This window comes from Equus quagga, chromosome 1 (genome assembly GCF_021613505.1).
Source record: "Equus quagga isolate Etosha38 chromosome 1, UCLA_HA_Equagga_1.0, whole genome shotgun sequence".
In the NCBI taxonomy this organism is placed as follows: Eukaryota; Metazoa; Chordata; class Mammalia; order Perissodactyla; family Equidae; genus Equus; species Equus quagga.
In genome coordinates, this window is record NC_060267.1 from 111,739,118 (window position 1) to 111,765,496 (window position 26,379).

The 26,379-nt window shown below is 38.5% G+C and overlaps 1 protein-coding gene across 4 annotated transcripts in view; it reads right to left on the reverse strand.

The window, feature by feature from the left end:
- The window catches only part of CNTN4 (contactin 4), an 870,265-nt gene that overhangs the window by 65,314 nt on the left and 778,572 nt on the right, over positions 1 to 26,379 (reverse strand). For all 4 annotated transcript variants that reach the window (XM_046652823.1, XM_046652828.1, XM_046652821.1 and 1 more), the window contains one exon: positions 3,370 to 3,497. In XM_046652823.1, the coding sequence (XP_046508779.1) occupies positions 3,370 to 3,497 (128 nt within the window). The remainder of the gene's footprint in view (positions 1 to 3,369; positions 3,498 to 26,379) is intronic.

A 26,379-nucleotide genomic window follows, 5' to 3' on the forward strand; every position in this document is an offset into this window, starting at 1 on the left:
TTGTTAATGATAGAATTACCGTAAAAAGCTTAGAGAAGATGTGTTTTGATGTCTGACCTTCACGGCGTTTTAATCCCAGACATATGACGAGATCAAAACGAACACAAGCACATTTTAAGGTTAGAGAACACCTTCTCTGATAAATTAGCCCCTTTGTAGATCTCAAAATTGAATTAAAATACAGCACTTACTCATATTTCGGGCTAAACTGTTACATTTGCATTAAAGGTGCACGGCTCAAGCATTTTGATGTGCGATTCAGTACTTGGCACAGTTCACGTGGAGTTCAGAATGGTTTTCTCTGCCTTCACCGTGCTTTATGGTGCAGATTTTTAAATTGTATTTCTCAGTTTATGTTAACATCCCTCTCGGAGACCTGGCGGTGTGAAGGCCCCTCTGCACAGACACGTCCTTCCCATTAATGCTAATGGGAGTCAGAACCAAGCACTGGGAGATGAATGTTCACTCAAATATCTTCTGACCTTACCCAAAGTAATAGGATTGTTAACTTCTGTGAACATATTGACCAGATAAAGCTCATCTCTCTCTTTTTTCTCCCACCTCGTCTCGAAGAATGATACGAGACTCAGAGGACTTCTGTGGAGAAACTGACTGCAGTCGAGTACCTGGCAATCGGGCGGGGACCCTCACCCCTGCACATCTCTGCCTTCCTCCTTTCACAGGCCGCCAGGCTCTTCCTGCCCCATCTTCTCCTTCTCCCATCTATTAGGAAATTGCAGGTTTTGAAGTGTTCCCTATGCCTTAGCGAAACAGATGGCCAGCATAGGCACCATATACTGATGCTGCCGCATGCCCCTCTAAGTCCTTTCCAAAACTCTCCTAAAAGTTGCCATTAAATCGTGTTTCCCAATCTTCACATACCATCTTCATGATTTTTTACATATTCTCTCATAACAATGTATATTTAATACTTTATACTGACTCACTTCTTTACTTAAATATATTTTGAAAGGAGATTTTTTATCTTTACCATTAATGGAAAACTACTGTTCTGATACACATTGAAAGTAACTAATAATTATTAAAATAAAAAAAACAGGTTAACTATGAACTGCCTAAAACTATTATACCATACTTGGGAAATCACAGTTTACATTTTACTAGAAGGCAAGAAATAAAAGTATTTAGTTCTTAAAAAAGGTAGAGGTTACTATTTCAACAACATTTATATCCACCCTAAAAATGAGGTGACCATGGCATATTTCATCAGTGGTATATCTGTAAGCTTTGCACCATGATTCGGTACAAGGTGAGTCCAGGGAGCTGCATGGATAGTTGGGAATGGCTTTGTCCTGGGGCTGGTTGTCCTGCTGAGATATGAACTCTGATGAGAATCAGAGGACTTTCCTTTCTGCCAACTGTCTTGAGAACCAAGGAAGTCAAGGCTTATGAGAAGGATGATAATCAAATACAGGATGTAACTTGTTCCTATGTGAAAATACCCCACTTTCAACAATATAGAAGAGCATACATATGGTTTCTATGTTTAAATGTTTATAATCTTTCACACTCTCAGTCATTTCTTTGTGGCGGCTCACTTCTCTTTGCTAATTATTCTAATAGGTTGGGGGTGGAAACTTCATAAGTGTTTATTTCAATAAGATTTTGAATGTACATATAGCCGTTTTATTAAAATACAAACAACAGCAACAAAACAACTACTAATACTTCTTAAGTACCCAGCACCATGTTAAGCACTTAACAGATTATCTTAGCCACAAAACAACCCTATGAAGTCACACTGCTATAATACCCACACAGGTTAATTACCTTGCCCAAGGTCACAGAGCTGGTAAGAGGGAGAAATGAAATGCAAAGCCAGATCTTCCCGACTCTAACCCCTGCCCTTTAATCACTACTTAAGACAGCTGCCTACTATTCTCTTGTATGTCCATAACCAGCAAATAATCTCTAACAGGTCCCAGCTCTGCAACTAACCAGCTCTGAAACCTTGGGATCCCTCCTGGTCCTAGTTGATCACTAACTTTCCTTTCATAGCTGAGATAGCCATACGTTAGCAAGACCTCTAGCTGGAATTTTGTTTTATAAATATTCTCCAACCTCTTTTTCCTTTGCCCTGTGAAACAAGGTGAACACATAGTCAGTCATACGCCTGTGCTATTGCTCTGAGTGAATAATTAATAGACTGAAATAGCTGAAGTCAATCTAAATACAGATTTACTTATGACTCTTGGACCTGGAATTTTCTATCTGCATAGAAAAGTATGTTTATGATAAAAAGGCTTCCCTAAACTGTAGTCTTTTTCCAATTTTCAGTGGCCCCCAAATATGTAATTAGGTTCTTTTTAGCCTTCTTTAAAATAAAATTGAGGCAAATATTCTTTTTGGATATTTTTATTTGTCTTGGATTATCTTACTTCACAGAGGGAGCTACAAATGGGCAAGAAGGAAATAATATGATATAACCCATCCATATTCATTACGGAGAAACAGGAAAAATGAGTAAAAAGATTTCCTGATGAGTAGAAAGAACCAAGCAGAAGGCAGAATCAGGATCTCTGGGTTCACATCCTTCTTCTGCTACTGGTGACCTTGAGAAAGTCACCACCTGAGTCTTATCTCTTCAGTCAGATCATTGCCAAGATCCTTTCAACTTAAAAAATCTATGACTCGGCAAGATATAAAGTGATAGAAATTCAAATGAATGTAAATTAAAATCTCATCCTTCACAATTACTTTCACCCTATCCCACCAACCTGGTGTTGAAATAGACTCACATCATGTGCTGTGCTAAGAGCATCAAGGACTTTCTGTCATAAACTATAAAGCACCCAGCTAAGGTATGTGGAAAATTTTATTTCCTTAAAACCGACAGGGTTGGCTGGGTGACTAAAGCAAAGCACAGAGGAGATCAAAGCCCTTTATTAGTATAATAATCCGTATCCATATCTCTGAATAACCAGGGCAGCTCTTTTAAAAATCGCCAATGTCATTGTTTAAACAATGTTTGCTAAAAATAGTATTTGAGTCATGGGTTTTTAATTTGCTAGCACAGTGTTCCTAGACATGAATTTCAAATCTATAGAGACTTGAAAGAAATTTAATTAAAGGATGGAAGATAACATTAGTTACATACTATAATAGATACAATGGCTGTAATTCTCAAAATTGTATTGGATGATTCTGAAATAAGATAGCCTTTCAATCACATTCATTACCAGCAGTTCTCTAAGAATTATTAATCATATCATGTTTGCTATGATGAATTAATTTAGTAACACAGTGATATCTGTACATATTAATATGAATGATGCCACATCTATAGATTAGATTATTAGAAATGAGGACACAAATATTAATGCATGTGTTCTCTGGGTTAGTCATTACCTTTTACTATCAAGTTTCCAGTACTGCTAGCAGTTCCAAAATGGTTAGTGGCTATACAGGTATAACTCCCAGCATCTGATTTTGTCACATTGACGATTCTGAGACTTCCATCTTCAGAAATGCTAATTCTGAAATCAAAGCAAATAAACCAAAAATGGTAAGTTTGTCTCATACGACTAATTGGAAATGATTTCTGTCATTCTGTCGTCGTTCAAACTATAAATCATGGCTACAAAATTTGACAGCCTCGTCTTTATTTAGGATATTTGTCTACATACACATAAATACAATTAGGACGTGTGACTTATTTAGTACTTTTAATACCTTTCTTGCTAAAATGGTCTCAACATTCTGTTGGAACAGCTATTAGAAATATTAGATATGTTGTAACCATTCTGTCTCTTCGGCAGCTCTAAGCACCTTATGCAAAGAGAAGGCTTATTGTAGATAACCATTAGTCTTAAAACTGCTAATAAAGAATAGAAAAATACTCCCTTGATTGGCCCCTTTATGCATTTTCATTGAAAGTATTTTCTTCCAGATGAGAGGCTTAACTTAAATGAAGTATTATTAGGCATATTTATTTCTTAAATATGTCACACAATACATCTTTAATGAGATGCAAGATTTGAACTTAAAAAATTAAAATATTCCACTACATGGTATGACTTTGGCAGAATAGCAAATGCAGATGGCACATCTCAGGCCCCAAAATTAGGGACACATATCTATTAGCTAGTGGGAAGGTAACACTTTCCCTGACAGACACAAAAGCTGGACCAGGAAGGATTCTAGAGAACCCTGTTGTCAACACGACTACAGCAGAGGAGGAAGACGCAAAGATGAATAAGATATACAGCCATAAAAATTGTACACAGATAGTTCATTCAGGTAAATGTCTGTTCAGTCTCTACTATCTCTTTCAAATATACCCACTTCTTTGCATTTCTTCTGCTGTCTTGTTCTCACCCAGCCTATCAAATGATCTGCCTCCTAAATGATCTGCCTATTCCTACTCTTGTCCCTCAATGCATTCTTCAGTGAGTGGCCAGATGATATTTTAAAATATAAATCAGATTACATCACTTGCCAGGCTTGAAAATCCTATGTTGGCTTCCCATTGCACTCAGAATAAATTCCTTTCTAGAACCTAAAGGTCTAATGGCTCTGGCCTTCGCCTCTCTCTTGCCTACTTTATTTCATTCTAATCTTTCTATCCTTCAATGAACTGTAGTCACACTGGTCTTCTGCAAGTTCCTAGAATATCTGAAACCCTTTCCCATCTCAGGAGCTTCCTATTTGCTGTTCTGCCTGCCTTGACATCAGGACATAGCTGACACCTTCTCACTCTCTCAGGACTTCAACTTAGAGGTTGCTTTTTCTTATAGACCTTTCCTGACTCACATTTCTAAAGTGGACTTCCCTGTCATTCTCTTTTCTTGCAGCCACTTTATTTCTTCCCATTAAACACAATCTAGAAGTTTTGTTTGCTGTTAACTGTCTTATCACATGGAATATTAGCTTCATTGAGGGCAGGGACTGTGTTTGTACTAGGACTCAATCTCTGGGATCTAGTACCTAGGATGACATGTAGTAGATGTCCTGTAAGTATCTGTTAAGTGATTGAGTGAATAAGTAAATAAATAAATAAGTATTCTAAGAGAAAAATCAATAATGTGTTATAGGAATTCAGAGTGACTGAGCCACTAGGCACTAGCATTTGTCTCAACAGAGTCCTTTACAAATATTTTAAATAAGGAGTGTAGAATGAGCACAGATTCACTTAATAGAACTTTTGGCTAAGCATTTTAAAACTACAGGTCAAATCTTAAATACAATGGGTTGCAAATGCTGTATATACTTTTCGTGAAGGCTCTAGGGATGGAGAAGCTATAGACTTCCTGATGACCCTATCCTAGGTTCTATGATTCAGGCTGATGAGAAGATATGAAGATGTAAGAACTCTACAAATGATTTTGCAGTCAGAAGGATGGGAGTTCAAATTCCAGTTCAGTGAGCTCTAGCAATGTGACAGGAGGCAACTTGCTTAACTTTCTATGTTTTAGCTTCCTCATCTATAAAATGGAGCTAACAATACCAATCTGACAGGTTGATAGTAAGAACTAGGTGAGATAGGTTCAGTGAGATTTCTGGTACATTTCCTGGTATTTATTAGGTAGTGATTCTCTCTCAACTTTAAAACTATGCCCTCTTATTTAATCATTTGTACATATGGGGAAAATTGGACAGTGTTCGCTTAACATAATTTCTCTTACTATAGCAATTAAATCAGCCTGCTTTTTGCACTCCAAATTTCTAATAACCTGAAGCCAATATACAAACTAACTTATCATCCCAAATCAGTGTATAAGGTACAGGCAAGGAGGCCCTTTGTTCATTCACACCACAGATAGACACATAACAACTGCTGAGTAAATACCATATGACACCCCATTAGCCAAAGAGCAGATGTACTGACAAAAATAGAGTGGTGATCAAATCCTAATTACCTCAATAATCACAAAAATAGCTTTAAAGAAGTTAATCATTTTCCTATTTATAAAACAATGCACTTGAAATTGTGAATTGTTGGCATATGTGAACTCAATAAGGAAGGTGACATTTGTGTTTTGAATACGGAGTCATCTTCCATGAGGTAACATAGGCCTGGGGCATTTTAAACACTCTGAGAGGTAAGCTGACTCTTTCATAGCACAAAGGCCTATTAATAATTTATACCATTTAAAGTGGTATTGTAATTCCCCAGACGTAAAGCCATCACCTGTATCTCACTGTATTATGCCAAAGGATATGAATAAAGAAACAAAGAATTTGTCATCAGATGACTTGGGTCCTAGCCTTGACCCTGATACTTACTAAGTATCTGACTTGGTCAAATTACTTATGCTCTAAGACAGGGTTTCTCAATCTTGGTACTATTGACTTTGGACCAGATAATTCTTTGTCCTTGGGAGGATATTTAGCAGCATCCTGTCCCCTACCCACTGAACTCCAGTAACTCTGTCCCTCCTCCCAAGTTCTAACAATCAAAAATGTCTCCAAATATTGTCAAATGTTCCCTGGGGGCAAAAATCACCTGCAGTTGAGAGCTACTGGTCTATGTCAGTTTTTATTTTTTTAATCTTGGGGGATATTATGACGATTATCTTCTATAATGAGATAAAATATGTGAAAAGTTCTATTAACTGTAAAGTGCTGTACAAATGTCTTTCCCAGCATCATTTCCATCCCTGCATCCCTAATTTTGGTATTTCCATTGCACAAAAGGCACCAAACATGTTGTTGCTACTCCAGCTGTGGGTCCCAGCTAGCTTTTCACCATCTCTCACAAAAGTCTCTTTGCCCTTTATCTTCAAAGCTTCCCTGTCCAATTTCCTATGGGTCTTGTGAAATGACAAGTTCATTTTGTCAACTACTGTATTATTCATTTTTAAGATTTCAGTGCCTGACATTGGTTTAGTGTTCTAATCCTCCTATGGTTATTCACAAAGAGGTAAGTAAAAGAGCTAAGCCTCCAATGCTAGAATTTCAGGTAATGGAGAAGGTCAGTAAGGGAGATAATTTGTACAGGGGACACTTTTTAGTAGCAGTCATTAAATCATATCCTATTGCTGTGACTACTTATTCTTCCTAGGTATAATACAAATATGGGTGTAATATGAAGTTGGGGGAACTGTTTGTGAAATTCAACCACTTTTTTATCCAAGGAATATAGCGTAGTGATTAAAAACATAAACTCTAGAACTAAACTGTTTAGGCTCAAATCAGTCTTGTGCCACTTATAAGCTACGTGACTCTGGGTAAGTTAATGTCTCTGTACCTAAATTTGTTTGTGATAATGGAATAATAAAAGTAACTATATCTCATAGGGTGTTGTAAAGCTATGTAGTGTTCACAACAGTGCCTGGCACGTAATGTGCACCACGTAAGTTCTATTAGGAGCTGGCAGGGCGCCACAGTGGTTACGTTCGCACGTTCTGCTTCAGCAACCCAGGGTTCACTGGTTCGGATCCCGGGTGCGGACATGGCACCGCTTGGCAAGCCATGCTGTGGTAGGCATCCTACGTTTAAAGGAGAGGAAGATGGGCACGGATGTTAGCTCAGGGCCAGTCTTCCTCAGCAAAAAGAGGAGGATTGGCGGCAGATGTTAGCTCAGGGCTAATCTTCCTCAAAAAAAAAAACCCAAGTTGTATTAACTAAAGCTCTGTACCCTCCTAGATCCACTGATTCAAACATTTATAAAGGACTCTGTTAAGACTAAGATTACTACCAAGTAGCTCTGCCCCTCTGAAGTCCGACAACACATGATTATGCATAATGAAGCATATGGGTGACATCAAGTTGTTATAGATGGAGGATGGAAAATTGGACTCATTCATTCATAGAGATCTATTAAACACCTCCTATATATCAGGCCTGTATAAATCAGGAGGACTTTAGATGATTATATATCTAGAAATAATGTGAATGTCTTATATACCATAATGCACACATTTCTATAAATGCATAGTAGAAGGGGCATTACTTTTTCCAACGGGGAACTATCTGTAGTATAAAGATGGGCAGGGACCGAGCCCTGGCCAATCAGGGGACCCTATTCTCCTGTCTGCAGTGATTGGCTTATGGATAGGCATGACACCAAAACCAGGAGCTGTTTGAGGAAACAATCTCTTTTTGCTGAACTGTTAAATTTGGAAATCTAGAACTGTTCACAGCCATCTTGCCTGCCATAGAAAGCATGCGTTAAAGAAGCCAAGCAAAGAGAAACAGAGCCCGAGAGACAGAGAGAGAGAGGCAGAGACCTTATGGCATCCTTGAGTCCCTGTTTCTGTCCATGCCTGAAGCTAACAACTTCCCTTAGATGTTCCAGTTATATGAGCCAATAATTTAAGATATTGGATATTGGGTTTTAAGCTCTTACAACTGGATGAGTCCAATCACTTAAAGAAATTCCTGAACTTGTTCAGGAGATACTGGCAGTGAAAGTGGAGAGGAGGGAATAGATTCTGGAGATGACTCTGTGATGGCTAGCTCCACAGAACTTGTTGCTAGAAGACTGATTAACTCTATTACGGAGGAATAACCATGGATTTCTGAATATGAAAAAACTGACCTTATCTCTCTTCATATACAGCTGTATCATATACTTTTGTCTATATATTTCTGCAGATAAAGGCTAAGCACACAATGACCTGTTGCTTTTAATTTGTTACACAGGATTTTTATGAGTGAGGAATTAGCTATAAAGCTAGCATTTGGCCTTGGGGTGCTAATTTGGACTTACTCAAAGAACTTTTGAAATGCAACTCAACACTAATATTTATTGATTGATTGATTGATTTTTATTTATTTATTTTTTTAGGAAGATTAGCCCTTAGCTAACTGCTACCAATCCTCCTCTTTTTGCTGAGGAAGACTGGCCCTGAGCTAACATCCATGCCCATCTTCCTCTACTTTATATGTGGGACGCCTACCACAGCATGGTGTGCCAAGCCGTGCCATGTCCGCACCCAGAATCCGAACCGCGAACCTAGGACCGGCGAAGTGGCACATGCGAACTTAACCACTGCACCAGCGGGCCGGCCCCCAACACTAATATTTAGATACTTGCTTCCTTTCAGTTTGGTTCTTACACCAACTTAGAAAAAGAATTTTTAATATTTCAATATTCGTTGTTTCCCCTGAATCCAATCCAAAGGTAGTTTTATTTTCATGTTTGTTTCTTGACGAGATTTAAAAGTTTCTATTTCACTTTAGTTCCCCCACTTCAGACTATTGACTGACCTGTAGCTATTAGCTTGACGTTGAACTTGGAGTTCCTCCTAATACTCATTAACAGTAATAGAGTTAGATAAAAAGAATTGAAAATGTAAATCCATTCCTGGCTTAGAACAGGTTAGCCCTGACCTACCTGTAGGCTCTTTTTTAAATCATTGATAGTATCAGAAAAAAGTCAAAGATGATAAAGCAGCAGGCTGTAAAAATAAAGGTGTGACACAGGATTTAATTTTCCCTGCATGAAAAGAGGTCATCTAATTCACAACAGAGTAAATTACCTATTGCATAGAGAAGCAGTTGTTCCCCCACTGTCATTTGGAGATTTCAGATCCATAGAGGATAGGAGCGTATCTGAAATTATGAGATAAATTGAATCTCTCTTTCTTAATACAAGGCTCTGGGTTACAGCCATTGAAGAGCTGACCTTGTCAGTCCTATAAATCAAAACCAGTCTGGGGACAGTGGACCTTTAAAAATGCTGATCTTTTCTTTTTGAGGGCTTTAGTAACAGACGACAAAAGCTGCCAACTCCACAATATTGTATCACCCTACAGAGGAGGGTTACCCCAAAATGGCGACCTGTGATTTTCTGAGCAGTTCTGCATTGAAGTCCAACTGCTGGTGAGAGAGGCAGCATATCCTTACCCGCCTCTGAGTCCTGAGGAAACACTTCCCTTATAAGTAAATCCCTTTAAAATACAACTCAGAAAATTACTTCTCCCCTTCTGCAAAGGCAGGAATTATGGATTAATAATTTCAACAAACAAACAATGGAAGCGTCAAACTGTTAAACTTTAAATCACCTTTAATATTGTTAGATCAGTGGTAACATAACTCACGTAAAATTATGTGTAATTTAAAAAATCTCAAAGGGTCATAACAGGCTTCTCCTTTCTTTTATACATGATCAGTTCCAAAAAAACTTGTTTGAAGGTTGAAAGCCTGAATGTGAAAGAACAGATTTACACACTAAAATACAGGGCTAAAATACATTATAAAACTTCAAACACGGTTAATATGAGCACTGCTACGTCTCACCTCAAGCAAACTGGCAGGATGGTGGAGCTATCACAGGAGGCCTGGTCCCAGGTAGGAGTGCACTCCTGAACCCAGGGGTTACCAGCGATGCTCTAGAATGAGGGCAGTTACCCAAACCAGGGGTCATTAATGTTTTGAGACAGTACAGTGTTGGGCATACGTCAGCCAGCCTCTTATAATAAGACTAGAGGACCAGAGAAAGGACTGCCTAGCCACAGATGTGCTTGCTTCGTTATGCATAGAATTTTCTTTTAATCCAAATAATTGGGAGATTTCATATAAAAACCCATTCATGGCTAATTGTGACAAATGGGAAATAAGGCAATACTGAAGCACGTTGTCTCCAGGCACCATGGGCCGGAGGGAAAGGGCAGCAGCTCCTTAAAGCTTCTGGTAGGCTCTCTAGCTTCCATCAGTCCCTGGCTTGAACTGCTCCTCAATGTTCCTACCTTGCTCCTGTGGGCTTCTGAGGTTACTTTAAGCTGTCACTGTGTGCTGAGTAAGTGGAACAGGGTTTTGGGCATCCTTTAGGCTGAAAGCCACACTCCCTTCCCTCTTAGAGGCTTCCGACCCCAGATATACCACACAGAGAGACCAGAACGATGGAGTAGGAGGGGAAATTGGGTGTTGTATTTGTTTCCTAGGGCTGCCATAGCAAAGAACCACAAACTGAGTGGTTTAAAAGAGGAATTTATTGTCTCACAGTTCTGGAGACCAGAAGTCTGAAATCAAGGTGCTACCAGAGTAGGTTCCTTTTGGAGGCTCTGAAGGAGAGCTTTCCTTGCTTCTCTCTTAGCTTCTGGTGACATTCAGCAATCCTTGGTATTCCTTGGCTTAGAGACGCATCACTCCAATCTCTGCCTCCATTGTCACATGTTCTTCCTGTGTGTCTCTTGACGTCATCTTCCGTCTGTGCATGTGCCTGTATCCAAACTTCTCTCTTCTTAGAAGGACACTAGTCATTGGATTAGGGCCCACTTTAATCCAGTATGACTTTATCTTAACTTGATTATATCTGCAAGACCTTATTTCCAAATAAAGGCATTTTTTTTTTTTTAGGACAATTAGCTCTGAGCTAACGTCTGCATCTGCTGCAAATCCTCTCCCCCCTGCTTTTTTTTTTGCCTAGGAAGATTGGCCCTGAGCTAACATCCATGCCCATCTTCCTCTATTTTATATGTGGAACACCTGCCACAGCATGGCTTGATGAGCAGTACATAGGTCTGAGCCCAGGATCTAAACCAGTGAACCCTAGGCCGCTGAAGCAGAGCACGTGAGTGTAACCACTGCACCACTGGGCTGGCCCCAAATAAGGTCATATTTTGAGGTTCCTGGTAGACATGAACTTTCAGAGACACTATTTAACCTACAACAGATGTCAAGAGAGGAAACTTACCAGGGTTGTTGGTCTGGGTTGAGCAGGCAGCCTCACAGCCTACCTTGCAGACCTTAGAGGATGGGAAGAGGAAGTGATATAGGGGAGAGTGTTTGCGTCCATGGGCCTAGCACCACTGCACATACTCACCAGTCAATCCCCTCCCACTCCTGGCTGTTTTTCCCAATAGCAGCTGGCAGAGACTTGAAATTATTGTTCTTTAGGTGATATATTAATGATCAAATGTGGAATATAAAGTTTTGGTGTGGTAATGGATAATGTGCAAAAGCATAAAAATCCAACAGGAAAAAAAATATTAAGGCCTACCTGCAATTTCAATTTCTTATTTAATTAACCCAGTTTAGATTAAACTAGATTCTATCCTTTTGTTGTTGTTATTGTTACTCTGGCCAATTAATTACTATTTATTTTGACATTAAAATTATAGCCATAATTAGATAGAGGAGGTCTATACCAAAATGGTGACCTACGGTTTTCTAAGCAGGTCTGCATGGAAGCTGAACTGCTTGTGGAGAGGCAGTGTCTTTCCTTGTCCTTGAGGCAATAGCGGTACAACGCAGTTTCAGAATGCAACGCCCATGAAATAGTTAAAACTTTGAAGGACTGGATAAATAGCAATGAAGAGACACAGAAAAAGATTCATATATTCAACCTATCAACTGGAGAATTAGCCTGTGACCAACAGAGCTGAAGACATATGGACTTAGGAGAGCTATCCTGGCTTTGTGCCAGTTGAGGAATAAGAAAAGTGTGGCTGATTAACCGGCTCTGATGTGCTGTAGACACTGGCCTCTGCTGTTAGCAAATAACACCAAAACTTTGCTCTGAAGGGAAAAGAAGGACTTGTTTTGGTTTGAATTTGGCTACCTATTTTAATAAAATCCAAAAAGTATTTTGATTTTTGCGATGGTTAATTTTATGCGTCAGCTTGACTGGGCTATGAGATGCTCAAATAGCTGGTAAAACATGATTTCTGAGTGTGTCTGTGAGGATGTTTCTGGAAGAGATTAGCATTTGAATCAGTGGACTAAGTAAATGTGATCTCTCTCACCAATACAGGCAGTCACCATCCAATCCTTCGAGGGCCTGAACAGAACAAAAAAGCTAAGGAAGGATGAATTTGTTCTCTCTGCTTGAGCTGAGACACCCATCTTGTCTTGCTCTCATACATGGGCTCCCTTGGTTCTTGGACCTCCAGACTCACACTTATACCATTGGCTCCCCTAGCTCCCAGGCCTTGGGAATCTCTCTGAATTACACCACCAGCTTTCCTCGTTCTTCAGCCTGCAGACGGCAGATCATGGGACTTCTTGGCCTCCATAATTGTGTGGGCCAATTCCTATAATAAATCTTCTTTTACATACCTTATTTGTTCTATTTCTCTGGAGAACCCTAATACAATTTTTAACTGGAATTTGCCTGAGCTTACATATTTAATTTCACATGATACATGGAAATCCTCAGCCTGATTGGGGAGAGTGAATTATCCTGATATATGAAAGAAAGATTGTTTTGTGGTAATGTACAGTTTATAAAGATTTCATAGAAAGCCCTAGAGATGGCTTTGCTCCCCAGCTTAAGAAAAATGGATGTTTCGGATTAAGAATTTAAATGGTCAGTGGGAAGAGTTACTTCAAGGGCAATTTCAGGCCAATCTGTCATTGATCTTTCCATGTAGTTTCTGTGGCAGCAATAGATATTGCTATTGAACAGACACTTTGGTGACCAAGTTCCCTTAGAGATGATTTGCTTTCTGTCGTAAGATTCGAGTTTAATAAACCACTGAACAACCTGCATATTTCAGTCTGCCTGAAGAACAAGCAGCAGTTCAGAGCCTATTGCCCTCGCCTGCAGCACTGCCAGAAAGACAGAATAAGCTCATGTTTGTTTAATCTGACTTGATCCGGATCTAACTTCCTCTGAACAACAGTTTTAAAAGCTCCATAAAAATAACCTAGAAGGAACTATTTCCCCAGGGCTAGATGAGTATTATATATTGTAGAGTTAATTTTAATTATTCTTTTTGACTTGGTGCATGGATGGATGTGGGAAATACTTTACTCAAGCAGGTAAAACTTTGTAATTTTATTTATTTACATGGTAAGAAAATAACACTGAAAACACCATGTTTTGGGAAGAAAGAAATAAAATAAAGGACATATTTTTGTCTAAGACTTGTTTCTTAAATTGCTACCTTTAATTTAAACAGGATCTCTCTGTGTCTCCATTAATACAAGATTTAGAATTCCTTTCTTCCAGGAACTTATAACCCGAGATAATTCAACATAAATCTACAAGGCATCGTAAAGACGAATGAGGTAGAGACAGGAAGGTAATAGTATAGTCTACTTTCTCTACCTCTGTGTATTTTTATGAAAGCATCCTAATAAGTAATATTACTTTTATAATGAGAAAAAACTTATTATTAAACTATAAGGTACTGAAGAAGTTTTATATAACAACCTCTTAGGACACTAGAATAGCTGGTAAAAGAATTGTTTAATAACCAAGTGCAGCTGTCTTTACAAGTAATTGGAAATAAAGAAGACATGGACAGAAATGGATCGAAAGGCCCAGAGGAATGGCTGTAAATACACTAAGTTGAGTGTTGGGCATGGTGAGCTGCTAAGGACGTATATTAAGCACCTACAGTATAGTACTGGGTGCTGTTGGATGCTTGCACTTATTCTCACATTTAATCTGCACAACAGTCTTGAGAAGCATTATTATCCCAATTTTTCAGTTGAGAAAAATGAAAGCCGGAGAAGTAAATTAAAATGTCCAAGGTCAATGTAGTTAATAAGGGATGGAGTGGAGTTTCAAAATCAGATTTCACTAGGAAGAGCCTGCACTCTTCCCATGATGCCATCCTGCGGTGTTGGAGGGTGTAAGAGAGAAATAAGACAAGAAGAAAAAAAACATAACCACAATTAAGAGGTTTTCCTTAAATTTGCCATTAGATCTTTGGTTCCACTAAATACTTTTTCTTTTTGCTTTCTAATTTAACTTGTCAAAATAGTGTTTTCTAACATTGATAAATTCGTGTTAACACTAATATCCAAAAGCAGAAGCAAAAGTAAAGAATTCTAAAAACATAACTTGAAGTTGTAATCATAGAAGTTTCCTTTACCCCTAAGGAACTAAAATGACTGGAAGACAATATTAGTTATTATTAGTTAGAAAAGTTGGCCCACTATAAGGAATGTGAAATTTAGCAAGCATGGGAAGTTTCTACAACACAAATAGCAATATTGGCCATGCTAGAAAAAAGTGTTTGAATTTTTTTTAAAGATTTTATTTTTTTCCTTTTTCTCCCCAAAGTCCCCCAGTATACAGTTGTATATTCTTAGTTGTGGGTCCCTCCTGTTGCGGCATGTGGGACGCCGCCTCAGTGTGGTTTGATGAGCAGTGCCATGTCCGCGCCCAGGACTCGAACCGATGAAACACCAGGCCACCTGCAGTGGAACGCACGAACTTAACCACTCGGCCATGGGGCCAGCCCCAAAAGTGTTTGAATTTTGTTATGTACCCTACTCTCAACCCTTTGGCAACTTCAGGATCATGGTTTGTTTGCTTCAACTCCTCATCCCAGAATTTTATAACATTTCTAAGAGAGGAAATCAAAGTGAAATCTCCTAGTTCCTGCATATATCATGACAGAACACCACTGTCAGGGTCCAGCTAAAATTTCCAAAGTCCCTCCCTGCCCTGAACACCAGCTGCACTTACCATCTTAGCCTTGTGCAGAACAGAAACTCAGGATCACCTTCATGGTCATCCAGTCCAAGCTTTCCCAAACTCCCTGGCATGCTCATAATTTCTGCCATATTCACATACTACCAGATGGCTCAAATCCTTGCCCCAATATTTGTTAGACACATGACATGGGAAAGTCTCTCAACTTTTTTAGGGCTCCAGTTGGCCATCTCTAAAACGGAGGTCATAATAATAGCACCTCTATTTCATAGGGTTTTTAAGAATTCTAAATATGAAAATACCTGTGAAGTATTCATAACTGTAGTGTCACACAGTAAGCACCTAATAAATGTTAGCTGCAGTGATCACTTTTATTATCATTTTCCTCATCATTATCAAAATTAATAGTCACAATATTTTCTTTAAATGGCTCAAAGTTTAAAATTAAAGTAATTGAATAAAGGAAACTTTATATCGCTACTATAGATAGAAACCAATATCATTTGCCATAAATAGATACTAACCATAAAAATAAATATGATAAAAACATACCTAAGGTATTACACTCTAGCTAGGTATGGTTATCTGCCAGGATACTGAGCTTACGGCTTGCTTTTTCTTTGGTAAAAGGGGTATTATCCAGGGTTTCAAAAGTGTTCAGACATACTAGGACCAAAGTGACTTGCCCCTTGATGTACTCAGAAGGAGTGAAAGAGAACTGTGTGGTTCAACATCATTCAACGTCTGCATATTGTATACCGTCTAAGGTTATCTGAGCACTCGGAGAGGTGCAAGTCCTACTACTTTGTGAAACACACATCTATTTCAACCATGCTCCCAGGATCAAGTTCCTTTTACAACATTATGACCAAGTGGGCCATCAACCTGTGTTGAGAGGGCCCCATTACTGCAAACTCATGACATTTCAAGGCTGCCCAAGCTGCTCACATGGGATTTATCATATACTGCCTCAACATCCCATCACCCCATCTATCCAAAGAATTCCCAGAAATTATGGCCCAGTTCTTCTACTTCTTTCTGTCCCCTTATCATTTTACACAGTCCTTTATATACAAACAGGTACCCAGTAAATATGTTGATTACTGGATTAAAATTCATTTAGTCTTGCGAATCTTAGAGACATTGGCGATACCTCTTGGAATAAGGATCCTGATAACATTTTTTGATACGTAGGTGGAAGTCAGAGATGTCTTTAAGAATCCAAAGCAAATTATAACATTCTCCCCCAGAAATGCAAGTATGTGCTTTGTTTTTGAATGCTTACAGGCCTCTTAAAGCCCCTCTGTGTCACAAAATTGTAAAGAGAAATCATTGTCCTGGGGTAAACAGAAATGTCACCAAAATTTTTACTCAGGAAGGGGTATAAGCTATATTTACTGTTTTCTATCAAGCTCAGTTAGAGGACTCTATGTGTTAAAGTTAATACTTGGGTATTTTCTTCCCAGGGGAATTATGCTACATGCTCTGTTCCTTTCAGGCTGTTTCGCATAGGATAAATTTCCATGATCAACCTGAGACCTTGCAGCAATCTTCTCTTCTCTCAACAAACACTCAACCAAATATCATGTGAAAAATGTAGACAGGGACCTGGTTGTTGTATTTTTTTTCCCCTTGATGGAAAAGAAAGCTATTTCTTTTCAAGGAAGAGTCTTTATTCTTTTCAGACAAACCGTCTAAAAAGAACTGTAAAGTCACACAGGTAATGGATTCCAATAAATAATTCTCATGATGACAGAACATTTAAGGAATTGATATATGGGCACTCTCCTATTTAATAGCCAAAATCTGCAAGGACCTTTTCCTAATTCCAAGGGGAAGTTGATGACAGAAAAAGTGAAGAGCTTAAGAAAGAAGCAGGAAGATCTTCTAATCAAAGGTGTCTTGGTTGAGGGGCAGAAGATAGTAATTTAGATAGGTCAGTGATAAGGGGAGTTTGATAAGAATATGGGGGGGTTGAAGAGAATAGATCATTGTGACTCTGACCTACTTAAAGCAAAGAAAAGGACAGGATAACATCTGAACATATTTGTACTGTATGTGTATAAAAGAATTTTCTGGCAAATCCTCCTCTAATAATCAGCATACCACATTTCTTGGAAAATCTAGTAAACGAGGCTTTTATGTAAATTTTAAACAAAAGAATAACGAAAGGAATATAGTAATCCTGAAAATACTGATAATCTCAAGCAACAAACCAAATGTGCTATAATTATTTTCAAAGAATTCAGAGTAGTGAATTATTCAAATTGGATATCTCTAATCATTAAAAAAAATAGATTGGATAATATTATCCCCAACAAAGCATGCTTTGTTGCTTTGCTGATGTGTCTAATATATCAGGTCAAGTGATGCAGAATTGTTACACATGTTAGCCTTGGGTACATGAAAAGAGGCAGATAAGGAACTTATTAGAAGTTTTCTTTTGAGTATGTGTGCCTAGGGGTGTGTGTGTGTGTGTGTGTGTGTGTGTGTGTGTGTGTATGAGTTAGGTCCAAAAATAAGGAATAGAATGATTATTAACATTTATGAGTTACAGTGATAGATGAGAAAACTGGTGTTAATAGCGAATTCATTTTTTCAAATGAGGTAACCTGAATAATAAGTGATTTAGGGCTATTCACTTTGTAGTGGTCAAATCACAGAGGGAAACAAAGTTGAAAAGAATATAAAACATCAGGAGGTCTGTATAATTAATCAGCAATCCTACAAAGTATGCCATAAATTAGAGCTACAGTTACACCACTATGCTTGGAAAATAGGAAACTGGACTTTTTATATAAGCATTCAGGTTTATTTTTTAATATCTATCTCTAGCATAATGTAAAGTGCACTTTAGGAAATGTGGCTAAGAGAGTTAATGCTTTCAGCACAGCTATTTACAACCTAATTTGCAAGTTTTACAGCATCTTAATAGTCACATTGCAGTTAAGAAAGAAATATCTTGCCACTCTTGAAGTGCCTGTCAAGAAAAAAAACTTTAAAAGTCACTGGAAAATAAAGTTTCTAAGGATGCTAACATTTGCTATAGACCATTTTCCTTTTCTGAAATTAAGTACAAAATTACCTTTAAAATATAAGTTGTGCCTTTGCAAATTTCAACTCCATTTCTTTCTATAGACAATATATTCCAAGGTATACATTGCTACTAAATTATTTATTCCAAACATTCTGGAATTCCAAATTGTTTTGTGTTACAGGTAAAGATTTGTATAGTTTGGAAAAAAAATGGTGAATATCAATTACAATGTGCTAGGTTCCTTGCGAGCTTATGTTATTCCACTGAATTAATTCCAGGTCATTCACTAGGGTCACTCTTCTGAAGAAAGGGCATTAAAAAAGGTCAAATTCATATAGATACATAAAAGGTCCTTCATAGGGGAAGAGTCTGGTTGCAACCTGCTTTTGAGTTCCTACATCCATCCAGCCATTCCCTGACCATCTTGTACCCAACTGGCCTCTCAGAATAATCCCCAAATTATTAGCTTCTAAGCATATTAGTCATCTTCCTAAATTTTGTAGCCTTCCAAAACAACAAACTAAGGGAACATAAAGTCCTTTATTCTTGGTCTACCCTGTTTTAGGCTAAACATAATTAGGCCCCAGATATTTCCTTAGCACTTGGTATATAAAAGGCATTGTGATAACCACTATAGGAGATTCAAAAGGAAAGATGCAGCATTGCTCTGATCACTGAGCTTTCCTGTGGTGTGGGTATCTTTCGTATGCCTGTTCAGCATCCATTCCTCTTTGTCTGGTAATAAGAATAATTCCGATTTTCCTTTGGGAAGGCATGTCTCCCTACTCTGAGACCACATAGTTTGGGTGGTGAGAACACCATCCCCTGAATACCAGGGTGTTCATGTGGCTCAGATGTGGCTAATTAGAATAGCACACACTCTTGGTTAAAGTGATTGGCTCAGGGATGGGCATGTGACCCATCCTAGGCCAATCAGGGTAAATGAGTATCATCCTAAGACATTTGCTAAAACAAGTGGAAAAGAGGTAAATATTTTCCACTGGAGTGACTAAAATGGTAGGTGATCTGCCAAGGGTCACCTTCATTCATAACAGGGAATAGCTTGCCTGAGAAAGAAACCAAGAGAAATCAAGTCTTGATGATATTCCTGTAGCTCACAGACCAAACTGGAATTTTCAGATACATGAACCAATAAATTCTCTTTGCAGGGTGATGACAATGTTCTAAAAATGGATTATGGTAACAGTTGAGAAACAGTAAGTTTACTAAAAATCATTGAGTGGTACATTTAAAAAGGTGAATTTTGTGGTATGTACCTCAATAAAATTACTTAAAAACCCCCTGTAAGCCAGTCTAAATTGGGTTTCTGTCACTGGCAACCTAAAGAGTTGTGACAAATATACAGTCTTACTGGTGAGAGGGTGCACAGAGAGACAACAATACCTGTATGTCAATAGTGATGCATCAAATGGGTGAAACACCAAAAGGAAGGGGTCAATATGGGTGCTTATGCTAATTATTACTGCCCTCCTCCTTATCTACCTTCTCACTAGACTACAAGCTCATTAAATATAGTCCCCTTCCTCTTGGTGTTCAAACTCTGGTGCAGTAATGACTCAGAGAGTCTGTAAAACGTCTTTGTTCTGCTGTGGTGGTGGCGGTGGAGCTGGGAGCTGTTCTGAGAAGTGGCTTGTGGTAAGATAGTTCAAAATGACCTTGACTGTATGAGACACAAGAGTAAGTGTTTGGCTTCTCTTTTAGTCACTGGTCACAAAAACTTCTTTCTGCGTTATAACCGAATTATTTGGAGTTCAAACTTGGTTGTTAGTGCTATTTCTGTTTTTCAGAAAAAAATTCAGGCAAAAATTATTTGGGAAAAGGAATTTTGAACTGTTAAGTTCATCAACCAAACTGGGCAAATTCCCTGGGTAACTGCTAATTCCTCACCTCAGTCTGTCTACATGGTGACAGAGTTCTTTGGAGGGACTAGATCCCCTCTAACTTTAGGCTGACCCCTCCACATGTTTTCTTAGTGCTAGTGCACTTCTTTATCTGTTTAGGAATATATTCCAAAGTACAAAATGATAGATTCTGATACTTATCTCACTTGTGAGGGGCAAGGGGAAAAAAGCATATTGTAATCAACTTCCAAGAAGCTTAAAAAGTGATTTTCTTGTGAAGAGAAATATGTACATGCCCACAGATTCTGTACTCAGTTCAGCTGCTGACAAACCATTTTTGGAACTGTTCTTGAGATTAGTGCAGAAAAACTGCAAATGCAATCTCAGCTTATTTGTTCCAGCTGATACCATCTGAAGAGAAGCCCAAAGGCATGGGTTTTTGAGATAAGGCAGACTTCTCTAACTTCCAGCTGAAAATGGTCATGGTTCAAAGACAGATGACCCACCCCACTTTTAACTGACACAACATGAAGTACAAAAGGTAGCACAACTTTGTAACTTTTGTTTTAAGTTAAATCTCATCAAAATCGTTATCACGGTTTTTTTATAAAGTCCTCTGCAGTATTTGGAAAACAAAATGCCTTTCCTTCCAGACTTGGACTTTTAGAATATGTCCATGCACAGACAAGGTTTGACTGAGTTCACCCCTCACTTACTGACTTATCGTGGGCAAGTTGAATAGTTTCTTCTGTTGAAAAATGATGGAGCTGGACTTAGTGTTTTCTGGCTTTAAAAGTCCATGATTGTGTCACCAGTCAATATAGTCAAAGATTCAGGCATTGTAGCAAAAGGAAAACCAATTTGGCTGATTGAAACAATCTGGCTAAGTAGAGAAGACATAATGACTTTTATTTTGTATGATTGAAACTAAATTCAAAAGATCAGTTGTTTATAGGAAAGCCATCCAAAAGGATGTCCAATTTGGATTTACACTAGCTGTCAATGGTAAGAAAATAAAGTTAACTGGGAAATTGAAATTCTCAAACAACAAATAGCCAAGATTTTCAAAAAATTGTTTCTATGAACAGATTTAATTCCTCCTTCCTTGCTTTCCTTTCTGCTTCTTCCCATCTCACATTCATTCAATGCTGATGAGTGCTTACCAATCATGGTAGGTTCTCGGGCACTAAGAATGAACAGGAAATAGTCTCTGGCTTTCAACAAACACACAGTCTGGTTAAAAATGAAAGTTGCATCACATTATGATCAATAAATAACAGATCAAATAATGTGGTTAACTGAAGGGATCTATGTATTTGTAGGGTATCCTGCAGAGATCCTTGGTGGGGATGAATCAAGAAAGGTTTTCATGGACGTGAACTGATTCTTAAAGGATATGTAGGAGTTAGATACATAAGTGTCAAAGACAGTATGTGGAAAGGTAGCACTTCATTGTCAGGCATTAACTCTGAGCCAGAAATGGGACTGGAGGATTCACCAAGGATCCAGGTCGCAAAGAGCCCTCTAAGTCATATTTGAAGTAAAGACTTTCTCCTAGGGATAAGGACTTAAGGCATGAAAGAGATACCATCAGATTTGCATTTTAGAAAGATTGTGCTGCTGAATGAATGATCAAAATGCATTAGACTACAAGATGAAAGCCAGTGAAACAAGTAGAAAACTCCTACGAGAGTCTAGATGTATGCTGTCCAAGAGATAGGTACTAAGCACATGTGACTACTTAAATTTAAATTAATTAAAATAAAATAAAGTTTACATTTCAGTTCCTCAGCTGCATTAGGTACTTTTCAAGTGCTCATTAGTCACATGTGGCAAGTGGCTACCACAGTGAACAGCGCAGATATAGAATATTTCCATCATCACAAAAAATGCTATTAGATGTTGCTAGACTAGACAAGAGATGAAGAGAACCTGAACTAGGGCAACTGTGGCTAGGATGACCACAAAATAGCACAAGAGGAAAATTTAGGAGGAGAATTACATACTGATTAGATGGATGTGAAGGGGGAGTGAATGAAGATTCAGACATGCTTGATTCCAATCAGACAAAGAATGTTGGAAGAAGTTTTATATGGTGGCGATGATCAACTGAATTTAAGTTTATGAATCTGAGGCTATGTAGGTAGAAGATGATGCCTAAGATAATGCCTGAATTCTATAATTACATTTTGTAAATATGGTACATTTTAATAGAATCACAGAACATTGGAGTTAGGGGCCAATCATTCAATTCACAGATCAGAAAACACAGTACGACTTTGTCTCATTCATTGATGTATCCTTAGCCCCTGTAATAGTGCCTGATGTGTAGGGGAGCATAAATAAATTCATTGTGAATGAATGAATGAATGAAGCCCAGAGAGGTGTCGTGAAGCAGTGGATAAGGTGGAACAATCACTGTTTTTTGAGTGAGAAACAGTTAAATTTCTGGTTGTGCCACGAACTAGATGTTGAATTATAGATAAATAACAAGTTTTCTAAACCTTGGTTTGCTCATTTACAAATGAAGGATTGGGTCATTGTATGGATTTTTAAAAAATTATGAACAGGTGCTTTGAAAACTACAAAGTGCTGTGCTTGAGTAAGAGTGGCGCTTATTATTAGCCAGGGTTATCCAGCTCCTTACTCAAAGTTTGGTCCATAGATCAGCAGCACTGTTATATCTGAGTGCTTGTAAGAAATGCAGAATCTAAGGCTCTGGCCTAGAATTTCTGAATCAGAATCTTTATTTAATAAGATTCCTAGATATTTGTATGCTTCTTAAAGTCAGAAAAACACTGAGCTACTTATTAGTGGAATTTCAACTCAAGCCTCCTAATTCTTAGGGGACAATGAATGGAACAGTCAACACAATTACTAAGCCAATTTGGTGGGAAATAAATGTAATTTGAAGTCTGATTTATTCACATTGGATGCTCATAACAAGTTGATGGCCCTAGAAAATTGCTAGATCCAGTCTAATCTTCTTATGTAGATTAAGTCTTGGTGGTGACCAAATTTCTCCAAGGAGATGGCTGATTACTTGGATGAAGGCAGGGATAACATGCTAATTGCTTTTCCAGATGATACGAAGTTGAAAGAGAGAGTTCACATACTCTGTGTCAGTAAGGGTCCAATCAGGAGGCAGAAACCACATTTTGCATGACAGAATTAAATTCCTAAATGATCTTCATCATCTGTAATGTTGGCCTGAATATAATAATGAATGATACTTAACATGGGTAAATATAAATGTCTCTGTAAGCTTCAAAAACATTAATAGCACAAATATGATATTCTTTCATTCAATAAACAGATATGTAATAAGAACCTACTGTGTGTCAAGCAATGTACTGGAAATGCAGTGGTGAGCCAAGCCGATGAAGTCTCTGCCTTTGTGGAACTTAAACTCTTTGGGAGAAGACCATTTATCCTATGGATGACTATTCTGACATTCACTAATTCAACAAATATTTCTTGAGCATCCACTAGGGGCTCTGCACTCTTCTGGGTATTGAGTACATAGCAGTAAATAAGACAAATAATGTCAGTGCTTCCCAGGAGCTTACATTTCAGTAGAAGGAGAGAGACAATAAACAATAAAGTAAACACATGAATGTGATAATTTAGTTGAGTAATATGTGCTAAGAATAAAATATGGACACTAATATGATAGATTTACGTGCTCCAGAAACAGCAAGAAGACTAGTGGGAGGGAAGTGGGAGTGGTAAGAGATGAGTTTGGTTCCTAAGGCTTGGGCTTGGGCATTCATATGCATAAATATAAAATTATGTCATAATAGTTGCTATAAAGGGAAGTACATGGTATTATAGTTTATAATAAGGGGAATTGAGTCCAAGTAAGTGATGATGTCACTGAGATCTGAAGCAAAAATTAACTATGCAAAAACAGAAAGCAGGATGGGGGCTGGCCCGGTGGCACAGCAGTTAAGTTCCCACGTTCCACTTCAGCGGTCCGGGGTTCGCGGGTTCAAATCCTGGGTGTGGACATGGCACGGCTTGGCAAGCCATGCTGTGGTAGGCGTCCCACGTATAAAGTAGAGGAAGATGGGCATGGATGTTAGCTCAGGGCCAGTCTTCCTCAGCAAAAACAGGAGGATTGGCAGTAGTTAGCTCAGGGCTAATCTTCCTCAAACAAACAAACAAAAAAACCCCCCAGAAAGCAGGAGAGTATATTCCAGTTAGAAGAAGAGATATGATCATGATGGGGGAAGACATGGCATAGACTAGACCAAAAATAAGGAAATTAATTACTAAATTTCAGGTGACTTAAACTCAATCCAATTCAATCAAATTTGAACATAATTGTAGGCTGCATTAATAGATAGGCGGCATCAAGAATGAGGGAGGCTGTGCTGATGAGAATGAAGCTGGAGGGGCTGGCCCTGTGGCCAAGCGGTTAAGTTTGAGCGCTCCGCTTTGGCAGCCCAGGGTTTCTCTGGTTTGGACCCTGGGTGCAGACATGGCATTACTCATCAGGTCATCATGAGGCGGCGTCCCATATAGCACACCCAGAGGCACTCACAACTAGAATATACAACTATGTACTGGGGGGTTTTGGGGAGAAGAAGAAGAAGAAGGAAAAAGAAAGATTGGCAACAGATGTTAGCACAGGTGCCAATCTTAAAAAGAAAAAAAAACGAATGCAGCTGGAGCTAAGGCACCACTATTCAACATCCTTTGAAAAACTAAACACTGTCTAAGAGGAGGGCAGCCCAGGACATTAGATGATGCATGGGGAGAAAAGGGATGGGACTCAGCCTCTTCACATGAAAATGAAAGAATGATGTTCAACATTTGTTTGCATTGTTGTTGTTTTCTGAGTACCTAGCATCCATTCTCCCCTTTAACAGCACGCACATTTTCTTTTGAGAACATCTTTTCTCATTGGATTTGATTTGGTGGGGCTGTAGTCAAGGGCTTTCTCTTCCTCTGTGGCCTGGGACCAAGGCTACAACAATCATATACAACCAATTTCCCCTAGAATAGCAGGACAAAGAGCCTGAATGTGGCTGGAGTTTATTTAACTCAGTAGTGGCACCTGATCAAACCATTCCTATAAAGAAACAGCCTCTGCAACTCCTGTTTCCTAGCCCCAGAGAGCCACCTTGGGCCCATTTAGTTTCAAACTTGCTTCTTCCATGGATTTTCTAAGTCCCTCATATCCTTCCCATAAAATTCCTGTTTGCTTGAGTTAGCTAGAGTTATTTCTAATTGCAACCAAAGAACACTGACCCATTTAGCCTGCTGAACAAAAGACTTGGGTGAAACTGGGAATGGGAGAGCTGCCATCTTCAAATATTTGGAGGACTGTTATAGAAAAGCAAGCTTGGATTTCTCCTGCACCACCCCAGGGAGCTGGCTTAAAATTCAACAATAAAAACTCTATTTATGAATAAACATTTGAATAAATAAAAATCCCCTAAGGGGTACAATTCTTCACAAAGGCCATGAGTTTCTATTTCTGGAAGTATTTTTAGCAGAAGGGAGCTAGATAAGTTAGGATTTTCTTGGAGGGAATTCAAGAATCAGAGGGGAATGGCCTAAATGATTTTTAAGGTCCAGAGATTCAATAATTCTTGGGGTTCAAATGACATCTTTCATATAACTAAAGTTTTCAAATGTAATTGTCTTTGGCATGTTTTTGCCAGTACATTTTCCCCAAGCGTAAACAGATTTTGACGAAGAAGAAAAGGGCAATGGATTTTTATAGGAAGTGCCACTAAAAGCAAGAATATAAAAATTTCAAGTACCAAATGGATTGAAAAAGTTGGGACATGCATTCTAGACCAATTTCCCTTAATAAAATGTTTCTCAAAGGTTATTCTGTGCAGATGGCTTTGTTTTCACCCTCAAAGCATGACACCGTGGCTAAACTGCAGTCTGGTAATTTCATTCTCTCCAGGCCTCTTTTAAAGCATTTGAGAGAGTAATAGCCTTTGTTTCCCCAGCCATTAAACGGGGTTGCTGTGCACAACTGAAAAGATGGCTGTTTTCTCATGACAAGGTGGTTTGGGTCGGAGATGGGTATGTTATCTCCAGCAGGAATTTGATAACATTTCATATAGTAAGCACCGGGGCAAATAAAAAGTATTTTTATTTTTATGTAAGGTATGATCTCAAGGGTTGTCATTTATTATATTGAAGATATCCCTATAGTT